The sequence below is a fragment of the Propithecus coquereli genome, unplaced genomic scaffold, assembly GCF_000956105.1.
Source record: "Propithecus coquereli isolate 6110/MARCELLA unplaced genomic scaffold, Pcoq_1.0 Scaffold120, whole genome shotgun sequence".
Lineage (NCBI taxonomy): Eukaryota > Metazoa > Chordata > Mammalia > Primates > Indriidae > Propithecus > Propithecus coquereli.
The window spans coordinates 940145-950297 of record NW_012136081.1 but is presented as its reverse complement, the minus strand read 5'-3'; the positions used below and the strand labels follow the sequence as shown (position 1 = coordinate 950297).

At 51.5% G+C, this 10153-nt stretch overlaps 2 protein-coding genes and 1 pseudogene across 3 annotated transcripts in view; 2 read left to right on the top strand and 1 right to left on the bottom strand.

The window, feature by feature from the left end:
- SNX32 (sorting nexin 32) overlaps positions 1 to 7800 on the top strand; it is a 21713-nt gene extending 13913 nt beyond the window's left edge. The window contains exons 2-13 of the mRNA XM_012665447.1: positions 3833 to 3937; positions 4277 to 4387; positions 4489 to 4610; positions 4697 to 4820; positions 5012 to 5116; positions 5311 to 5416; positions 5580 to 5655; positions 5888 to 5927; positions 6654 to 6740; positions 6841 to 7000; positions 7075 to 7160; positions 7406 to 7800. Coding sequence (XP_012520901.1) covers positions 3833 to 3937; positions 4277 to 4387; positions 4489 to 4610; positions 4697 to 4820; positions 5012 to 5116; positions 5311 to 5416; positions 5580 to 5655; positions 5888 to 5927; positions 6654 to 6740; positions 6841 to 7000; positions 7075 to 7160; positions 7406 to 7459 — 1176 coding nt within the window. The 3' untranslated portion in view covers positions 7460 to 7800. The remainder of the gene's footprint in view (positions 1 to 3832; positions 3938 to 4276; positions 4388 to 4488; positions 4611 to 4696; positions 4821 to 5011; positions 5117 to 5310; positions 5417 to 5579; positions 5656 to 5887; positions 5928 to 6653; positions 6741 to 6840; positions 7001 to 7074; positions 7161 to 7405) is intronic.
- LOC105827355 lies at positions 1603 to 1945 on the top strand (annotated as a pseudogene).
- Positions 7801 to 8926: 1126 nt separating the features above from the next.
- CFL1 (cofilin 1 (non-muscle)) overlaps positions 8927 to 10153 on the bottom strand; it is a 3562-nt gene continuing 2335 nt past the window's right edge. The window contains exons 3-5 of one of the 2 annotated variants that reach the window (XM_012665444.1): positions 10060 to 10151; positions 9777 to 9853; positions 8927 to 9557 (exon numbers count right to left, since the gene is read on the bottom strand). In XM_012665444.1, coding sequence (XP_012520898.1) covers positions 9445 to 9557; positions 9777 to 9853; positions 10060 to 10151 — 282 coding nt within the window. In that variant the 3' untranslated portion in view covers positions 8927 to 9444. Of the gene's footprint in view, positions 9558 to 9776; positions 9855 to 10059; positions 10152 to 10153 lie in introns of both variants that reach the window. The other variant, XM_012665445.1, reaches the window with a different exon arrangement.

Below are 10153 nucleotides of genomic sequence, written 5' to 3'. Positions count from 1 at the left end.
GAGAGAATGGGATAGAGACAGAGAGGGAGGAAGGGGGAGAATACTAATTTCCAATATCAGGAACTATAAAGGAAACATCACTAGAGATGCTGTAAACATAAAAAAGTATATGTGAACAATTATAAATAAATTAGATAATTTAAATGAAATGAACAAAATCCTTGACAAATGCAACTTATCAAACCTGACCCAAGAAGTAGAAAAATCTGTGTAGTCCTATGCGTATTATGGGCATTAGATCTGTAATTTAAAACTTTTCCAAAAATATCTCTCCAAGCACAGATACATTCATGGGTGAATTCGTCAAAACATTAAAAGAGAAATAATACCATTCTTATACAAATTCTTCCAGAAATAAGAAATAGAAGGCACAGTTCCCAGCTTATTTTAGGCGGACAGCATACCCTTGATACAAAAATCTGTTAAGAGGAGATAAGGGCCATGCACAGTGGCTAATGCCTATAATCCTAGCACTTTGGGAAACTGAGGTGGGAGGTGAGAGGATCGCTTGAGGCCAGGAATGCAAGACCAGCTTGGGCAGCATAGCAAGACTCCAGTCTCTACAAAAATTAAAACAATTAGCTGGGCATTGTGACATGTGCCTATAGTCCTAGCTACTGGGGAGGCTGAGGCAGGAGGATCGCATGAGCCCTGGAGTTTGAGGCTACAGTGAGCTATAATCACACCACTGAACTCCAGCTTGGGTGACAGAGTGAGACCTTCTCTCAAAAAAAAAAAAAGACATGAATCATGGTGACGATTGTGCAATAATGTGAATGCACTCAGTGCCACTGAACTGTACACTTAAGAATGGTTAAAATGATAACTTTTAAATTATGTGTATTTTACCACAATAGAAAAAACTGTCAAGAACTACAAGAAAGGAAAAATACATGTTAATATTTCTCATAAACACAGATGCAAAAATCATCAATAAAATATTATCAAGTTGAATAAGCAATATATAAAAGTATAATAGTTCATGAGCAAGGCCTTCTTCCAGAAATGCAAGGTGGCATAACATTTGAAAATCAATCAGGCTGGGTGCAGTGGCTCACACCTGTATTCCTAGCACTTTGGGAGGCCAAGTGGGCAGCATCACTTAAGGCCAGGAGTTTGAAACCAGCCTGGGCAATATTGAGACCCTGTCTCTACAAAAAAATTTTAAAATTTTTAAAAATTAGCCAGGTGTGGTGGTGCATACCTGTAGTCCCAGCTACCTGGGAGGCTGAGGGAGGAGGGATCGCTTGAGCCCAGGAGTTTGAGGTTGCAGTGAGCTATGATGATGCTACTGTACTCTAGCTCACGTGACAGAGTGAGACTCTGTCTCAAAAAAAAAAAAAAGTAAAAAGACAAACTAGAGAGTAGGAAGAGATATTTACAAAACATGTAACCAACAAGGGGCTTGTCTCTATGGATAGAGAGTTCTTACAAATCGATAAGAAAACGATCATCTGATTTTTAAAAGAGGCGGGCAGGAGAGGAGCAAAAAGCTTGAATAGGCGCTTTACAAAAGAAGAAATCAGGCATGGTGGGAACTGCTCCCTGGCCATCTTGGTGGCTGCTTTTGGTTGGGGACTGTCTCACACCTAAGGCAGGAAGATGGTGGCTGCAAAGAAGATGAAAAAGTTGCGGAAGTTGATCAACTCCAGGCTCCAACTCGTTATGAAAAGTGGAAAATATGTGCTGTGGTACAAGCAGACTCTGAAGATGATCAGACAAAGCAAAGTGAAATTGATCATCCTCGCCAACAACTGCCCAGCTTTGAGGAAATCTGAAGTAGAGTACTATGCCATGTTGGCCAAAACTGGTGTCCATCACTATACCAATAATATTGAATTGGGCACAGTGTACAGAAAATACTAGAGTATGCACACAGGCTATCATTGATCCAGGTGGTTCTGATATCATTAAAAGCATACCAGAATAGAATGGTGAGAAGTAAACCCCCATACAAAGTTTTTCTTTGATAAAACTTGCCAGAGCTTGTTTTAAAAGAAGAAGATGACATCAGATGGCTGATAACTACATAAAATGCTACTCAACATCATTCCTCACCAAGTAATACAAGTTAAACCCCCAGTGCACTATACCATAATGCAAAAATAAAAAACAAAAATAAAAAAGACTAATAATTCTGCATTGGCTCAGGTGAGAGGATTGCTTGAGCCCAGGAGTTCAAGGCAGCCCGGGCAACATAGCAAGACCCCGTCTCTACGAAAAAAAGAAAAAAAAAAAGATTAAAAAAACTAATAAGTCTAAGTGTTAGCAAGGATGTGGCACAACTTGAACTTTCATACACAATGCTGGTGGGAGTGTAAATTGGTTCAGTCACCGTGGAAAACTGGCAGTATTTACTAAGTGGTTTAAACATACTGTATGCCTTCCCTGTGACCAAGCAATTCTCATGCCCAGCACAAATGAGGACTTAGGCCAAAAGTCCTCAAAAGACATATGCAAGAATGTTCACAGCAGCTTTATTCATAATAGCAAAAAACTTGAAATAATCCAAATGAACATCAACAATAGAATGGATACATAAATTATGATTTAAGCATATAATGGAATACGACACAGCAATGATGGAATACGACACAGCAATGAAAACAGCTGCTCCACTCAGCAACATAGATAGACCTCATTAAAAAATAAGGGCACAAAAGAGAACATATTGTATAATTGCATTTATGGAAGTTCAAGAATAGGCCAAAGTAAGCTATGGTAGGAGTCCGAACAGTGGTTAGCTCTGGGGCAGGGGAGTAATTGGCTGGGTGGGGCAAGAGGAAGATTTCTGGAGTGTTTAGAAATACGTGTCTATCTTGATTGGGGGGTGGTTGCAGAGGTGTATATGTATGTACAGAATAATTGTGGTTTACACTGAAGATTTATGCTCTTTACTGTATGTAACTTAAACTTCAAATTAAAAAACAAAAAGGAGAAACAATATAGAGATAACCCCGTAAGCAACCTCAGTGGCAGTTCCTTCCTGGGAGAGAGCCAGGAGGAGGGGACAGGCGCAGGCAGCTCAGGCTGGGGAGAAGTCACTAAACCAGTGGCAGAAGCACCATCGTTAGGGCCTTGCCTGTTTTTGAATCCACGTGTCCCTGAGCCCCATCTCAGGGCCCATCTCCAAAGTGTGCCAAAACCAGTGGAGGAAAGAATGCTTAAAGGTAGAGTGGTTCCTAAGCTGCTTCCCTTCTCCTTAGTATAGCTTGGCACAATGGTGTGGACACAGTAGGAATTTAATAAATGCACGTTGAGTAGCTCAATGCAAGAATGAACTAGATAGAAACTTGTGCCTCATGGATCTTTTCCCTTGGAGAAATACACATGCTTTGCCTCTAGGCTGTTGCCTCTTTGGCACCAAAAGTAGTGAATGGAATGGTTTTGCAACCCCTCAAAAGAGGTGGGGACTTCACATCCAACTCAGCCCTGATGAAGGGGAACCTGAGGCAGCCTGCTGGGGCAGGGGTGGGTGGGTAGCTGAGAAAGTGCATGCAGTTGGGAATCAAGAAACTGGGTTCAAATCTGGCCTGTTGCTTTGCAGCTGTGTGACATTAGACAAGTTACTTCACCTCTCCGGTGGTCTCAACTTCAACATCTGTAAAATGGGGGGCATTCTACCTGCCTCCAGGGATGGGAGGGCGAAGAATGTTTTAGTAGTTGTAAATCCGAGAGCAGTGGCTCATCAGGATCCTTGGCTGGTGACCCTGGAGCACTGCACAGGCCTTGCTGCTGAGGAGGGCTCTACAGGAGGACCAGAAGGCCCTCAGCTCCAGGATGGGCCAATGGGAGGTGCTCAGTCAGGTCAGAGACCTCCTGTCCCCCGCAGCCTTCCTCCATGTTGGTGGATCTGCAGGGAGACAGCTCCTTACAGGTGGAGATCTCTGACGCAGTGAGCGAGCGGGACAAGGTGAAATTCACTGTTCAGACCAAGGTAAGGCAGCACGGGGCAAGAAGAGGGGTCCAGATGGCTGCCTGCAGGGGGCTGCTCCCGGGGGTGGTAGGCTTGTGCCAACACAGTTCCTCCACCTGCTCTTGCCCTCAGCACCTCCTAGAGAGTGAGCATTTTGTCTAGTCTTGGGTTGCCTTTGCCTGAGGCCCTAAATCCTAACCGTCCCTTTCTACCATCCCGAGTGAAATCACGGACTCGTCAGCCCCAGCTTGGGCCTCACCTGGGATGAGAGTTGGGGAGGCCCAAAAGTGGGTGCCCAAGAGGCTTGACGGGGCAGGCTTGGGGCGGGAGGGGGACCTCACATGGGCCTCCCGCTTCCAGAGCTGCCTCCCTCACTTCGCCCAGACCGAGTTCTCAGTCGTGCGGCAGCACGAGGAGTTCATCTGGCTGCACGACGCCTACGTGGAAAATGAGGAGTACGCCGGCCTCATCGTGAGGAGGGGCCGGACGGGGCGGGGAGGGCAGGCTCAGGCACGTGGGTGAAGCTGCCTGGGCGGTGAGAGGCCTCCCAGCTCTGTCCCTTCTTTGAGCAGATCCCCCCAGCCCCTCCACGACCAGACTTTGAGGCTTCGAGGGAAAAGCTGCAGAAGTTGGGCGAGGGGGACAGTTCGATCACTCGGGAGGAGTTTGCCAAAATGAAGCAGGAGCTAGAAGCGTGAGTGCCACCTCCTTTCCTGCTGAGGGGAAGGGGAGCAGGCAGGACGATGAGGAGGCCCATGCACTGCTTGCCACGCCCCGCAGGGAGTACCTGGCTATCTTTAAGAAGACAGTTGCGATGCATGAAGTCTTTCTGCAGCGTCTGGCAGCCCATCCCACCCTGCGTCGAGACCACAACTTCTTTGTCTTTTTGGAATATGGGCAAGATGTGAGCTGGGCCAGAGTGCTGGGGTCACCCTCGGGGCAAGGCTCTGAGATGGTGGGGGGGTGGGTAGCAGGGCTGGGGAAGGGGCTCCAAGTAGGCTGTCTCTTTCCATCAGCTCCGTGAGTGGCATGTGACTTGGGATGGGAGGTGCAAACGCCCACCCCAATGTCACACCCTCCCTTTGTGTGCCTCAGCTGAGTGTCCGAGGGAAGAACAGGAAGGAGCTCCTTGGGGGGTTTCTGAAGAATATTGTGAAATCTGCAGATGAAGCCCTCATCACTGGCATGTCAGGGCTTAAGGTAACCCCGGACCCCCTCTGGACTCGACCCAGGGCCTCACGTCCACAGTGAGGATTGAGGCCCAGGATTGCTGTGGGAGGGAAGTCACTGGTGGGGCCTGGCCTAGGTTGGAAGGAGGTTGTGCCACCTGTGGGTGCGGTGCTACCGTGCTCCTGGTGACCCAGTGTAAGTGGGGTCCTGTCTGGCTCCCTTAGGAAGTGGATGACTTCTTTGAGCACGAGAGGACCTTCCTGCTGGAGTACCATACCCGTATCCGAGATGCCTGCCTGCGGGCCGACCGCGTCATGCGCTCCCACAAGTGTATGCAGGGCCCAAGGGACCCTGGATCCCCCTGCCCCTCTCTACTCGCTGGGGGAGAGAAGAGAGCAGGAAACACCCTGGTGTCTGTCCATGGCCACAAACACCAGGGGTGGGGCTTGATGTGCAAACCTAGGGGCTCTGATGGGGGGTTGTTCCCCAACAGGCCTGGCAGACGATTATATCCCTATCTCAGCTGCGCTGAGCAGTCTGGGAACACAGGAAGTCAACCAGCTAAAGACGTGAGGACTCCCTCCTACCACCACCCCGCCCCCAATCCCTGTGCCTGTAATACTGTGTCTGCCCACGAGGGGCTCACTCCATACAAGTCCTAGGTGGGAAGTGTAGATGCTCCTGCTGGGGGCTCGGGAGAGAAAGGGGAGAGGGAGATGCCTCAAGGAGGGGCTGAGGGCAGAGAAGCTTCGAGCTGTTCTCCTCAGCCCCCTGCCCTAACTCCTCCTCACCGCCTCCTAGGAGCTTCCTCAAACTGGCAGAGCTCTTTGAACGACTGCGGGTGAGTGCTGCCTTCTGTGCTCAAAGGCTTTCTTGAGCCTTTGCTGGGAAAATGAGTCCTGGGAGAGGGGAAAGCTCCAGCATCACTTTGGAATGTTCGGTGATAACTCCGGCCAGTGCTACCCTGGGCTCACACTCCAGACTAGTTTAGTAACCGGCGGTGTGGAGACAAGGGTCCGGTCTCACGTGTGTGCAAGGATGTGCCACGTGCCTTTGGCAGGCTGTGCCCAGGTGCTGCCCAGAGGCACACTTCCTGAACTCTTCTCCAAGAAAGTCACTGCAGTGTGCCAGTCTTCCTAAAATGTCTGGACAGCATCTCTTCACTGCTTGAGCCCCTTCAGAGGCGCTGCCTCTTCCAGAAGCTACCAAAGACACAAGGCCCAAAGTGCTTGGCTTCCACTTTAGGCCTCTTGTGATCCAGCCCCTGCCTCCCTTCCCTGCTTTGCCCAACTGCCCCCACTGAGCTAAAGGTTCCCTGAACACACGCCAGGCTTATACACCGGCAAAGCCTTTGGCTCTCTGTGTAACGTCTACTCAACCCCAAAGATACAGGTCAGATGCCACTTCTCTGTGAAGCCCTCCCTGGCCTGCTCCCCTGAACATCGGGCCTTGACTTAAAGTGGGCACCACGTGATTCTTTGCTGCACATTTAGATCAAGAGGAGCTTCCCACCCCTTAGCTGGTCCTCTGGCAAGTTCCCTTCCCACTCCCTATCTTCCTGACACAGAAGCTGGAGGGCCGGGTGGCTTCTGACGAGGACCTGAAGCTGTCAGACATGCTGAGATACTACATGCGAGACTCACAGGCAGCCAAGGTGAGGCCTCCCACAGGAGAGAGCAGAGTCAGGGCTGGAGGCCATACTGGGGACAAGCAGCTAGGGAGGGCAGCAGTTACCGTGTGTCCCCTGGCCCCAGGACCTACTGTATCGGCGGCTGCGGGCACTGGCTGACTATGAGAATGCCAACAAGGCACTGGACAGGGCGCGCACCCGGAACCGGGAGGTGTGGCCTGCGGAGAGCCACCAGCAGCTGTGCTGCCAACGCTTTGAACGTCTCTCTGACTCTGCCAAGCAGGGTAAGCCAGCAGTCCCTAGCCATTGGGCCACCTACCCTGCCTGGGTCACCATTCCTCTTCCCTCTCCTTTCCAGAGCTCATGGACTTCAAGTCCCGCCGCGTTTCCTCTTTCCGCAAGAACCTCATCGAGTTGGCAGAGCTGGAGCTCAAACATGCCAAGGTGAGGCCTCCCCACCTCCCTCCCCCAGGGCTAGGAGAGCAGCCCCAGCCCAGGTTCAGGGCCATGTTTCCCCATCTTGGGCCAGGACTCCTCCCTTCTCTTCCTCATTGCTAGGAAGAGGCAATAAATGACAGCTGTTATTGCAGGGCAGGGGCATGAGGAGGGAGGGGGCCCAAGAGATACCTAAGGTGCAAAGAACAGCACCCAGTCTCAGGGAGCATGAGACCAAGGAACTTTCTCTACAGGCCAGCACCCTGCTTCTCCGGAACACCCTTGTCGCCCTAAGGGGGGAGCCTTAGAGCAGCCCAGACCCTGCTCTGGGACCTTCAGTGACAAGGGCCTCCCAGGCCATCCTCCCCAGCAAGATGCTTCCTTCCCTACCACAGCAGTCACTAGCCTTCCCCTCACCCCAGTGTCCTCCCAGGGTAAGCACGAGCCCCACCCCTCCCAAAGGTGCCAGGCCCTACAAGAGACAGGGCAGCATGGGCACCACACTTGGCCACAGGTCAGCAGAGCCCTGGGGACCCTGACTTCCCTCCCCAGGAGGCTGAGGAGCAGCCTCTAACCCCCTCTGGCATTGGCAAAGTAGCTCATTTGCTCAGCCTGTTCTTCACAAATAAAGAGCCTGGTTTTGTAGCAAGGGGGCCTTCTTGTCCTTACTTCCCACAGCTAAGGGACCCACCAATCACACACTCTGCCAGGGCATCATGAAGACCAGATCCTGAGGACACAAAGGAGCACACCCCCTACAGTACCCTCAGCCCCTTCTCCAGTGGCAGCTGGCTCTCCATGGAAAGGTGCAACACTCATTACTTGGGACACAGGAGCAATCTCCAAGGTTTGCCCCACCCCCTGACAGAGACCGTATGTTTAACAATAATCCCAAATTCTCTACCTCTATTTCCCCAGCCAGGAAAATGGGTCTACTCTTCCTCCCTCCCTCCCAGAGCTGATAACAAGCTCCAAGGAGCTAAGGAACCAGCTCTAACTCCAGAAGGCTCTCATTCAGTTCAGTGGATTAGGGGAGAAATAAATCCTGCATTACCACCAATTCACCTCACCCAAGTGCGAGACCTCTTGGATGCCTTTGCCTGCTAGGCAGGTGAAAGCCCAAAGTACAAGATGGAGACAGCCCAGAGCAATGCCAGCAAAGGGCTCAGGGCACCAGCAGTACCCTCTTGGTTAAACACAGGGGGGTGGGGCTCGACACCTGGGTCTGAAGTCCTGGGCTCCACCTAGCTGGCCCCACCCTGAATGGACTCCAGGCACATCAACAGAAGGCCGAAAGGCTCAATTTGGCCTTTGACTCACAGCGGCCACTGAACTTGGCCCTCATAAATTTGAGTCAGCCATCCAGGGAAGGAGACAGGAAAGACCAAACAGAACCTTGAAGGTGGAGAAAGTAGCTTAACAGGCAACCTGTAACATCAGCCTATACCTGGCAGGACTGAGCAGGGTATCAGAGTGGTCCTTACTGCCCACCCAGGTGAAGCTACAGAACAACCAGCTCCGACATAAGCCACTTCTGCCTGAGGAACCCCTGCAACCAGCAGAGGACACACCCTGGGCTCAGCCTCCCCTTAAAACAGCCAACCTGGTGCCAAATGCAGCACCTAGAGAAGAGTGGTGACTGTCACAGGGAGTCTCAGCCAGTCACTGGGGCCAGATTGGCAGGGGGTGGGGCATGGAAAAGAGATGCTGCTCATTCTCCCAATCTACTCCCCTGGCAAGGTCTCCTGGGCCCCAACTCTGAAAGAAACATCCCATTAATGAGCCTGTTTATTTTTGTGTGTTTTTTTTTTTTTAATCGAAGGTCCCTTACTGGTCCTGCTTCCATGAGTGGCTGCGACCAGAGGAAAAAGGAAGGGTCATCTCCACAACACTCCATTTATACACAGAACTAAACAGACAAGCACAGAGTCACTATTGCGGTTAGAAGTTGGCAGCATGGGAAGGGATGGAACAGGTGAGGAGTAAGGGTGTTGTTAAAAAAAAATACAGGCCCCCCCCCCCCAACTGGGGTGCCTGGGGGGAACTTGGTCTGCTTCAACCCAACAGGAATCAGAAGATCAAAAGCGGTTTGGGAAGGCCAGAACCGTCAGGGATGGAGGGAAGAGGAAAATCCAGGGGGAGGGGGGACTGTTTGGCAACTGGGGTAAAGGGATTGCCCTCCCCCTGCTGGGATCCCCCTAGCCCCTCCGGTCTGGCAGGAAGGGGGCAGCCTGCAACCCCCAGGGGCAGGTCTGGGGCTGCCAGATGCTCCAGGCAGGGGGCTGGAGGGGGCTCACAAAGGCTTGCCCTCCAGGGAGATGACGGCACTGCCCCCCAGCTTCTCTGCCAGGGTGCAGCGGTCCTTGACCTCCTCATAGCAGTTTGCTTGTAATTCATGCTTGATCCCTGTAGGGAAGAAAAGGGAGCATCTGTGAGCAGGAAGCACAGGGCTCGGGGAAGTTTCTGTGGCTGGGAAGGAGCCAATCAAAGCAGATGGAAGGGACAAGGTTACCTCCCAGCAGGCAGGGAAGAGCGGGGAGGACCCCCTCTGCCACACCATTCACCCTGCCCTGCAGCCAAGACCTGAGCAGAAGGGCCGGCAGCACCACCAATGCTGGCCCTTACCTGTCAGCTTCTTCTTGATGGCGTCCTTGGAGCTGGCATAGATCATTTTGCTCTTTAGGGGTGCACACTCAGGGGCCCTGAGAGAAACAAGAGACAGGGAACTTGCCGCAACAGCAAAGCAATAGATGACTTTGGGGAACCCTTGGGCTAGCATCGACAAGTGTTTTATTACAATCTCTCCCCACCCCAAACGCATGCCTCTTGGTTAACAAGGAAGCACAGAAGTTCCCATCTTGAGAAAGGGAGCAGGTGACAGGAGGAAGTGTCTGAATGAAGAGCTCACCAAAAGATAAACACCAGGTCTTCCTTCTTACTCTCCTTGGTCTCATAGGTTGCATCATAGAGGGCATAGCGGCAGTCCTTGTCTGGAAGCATCT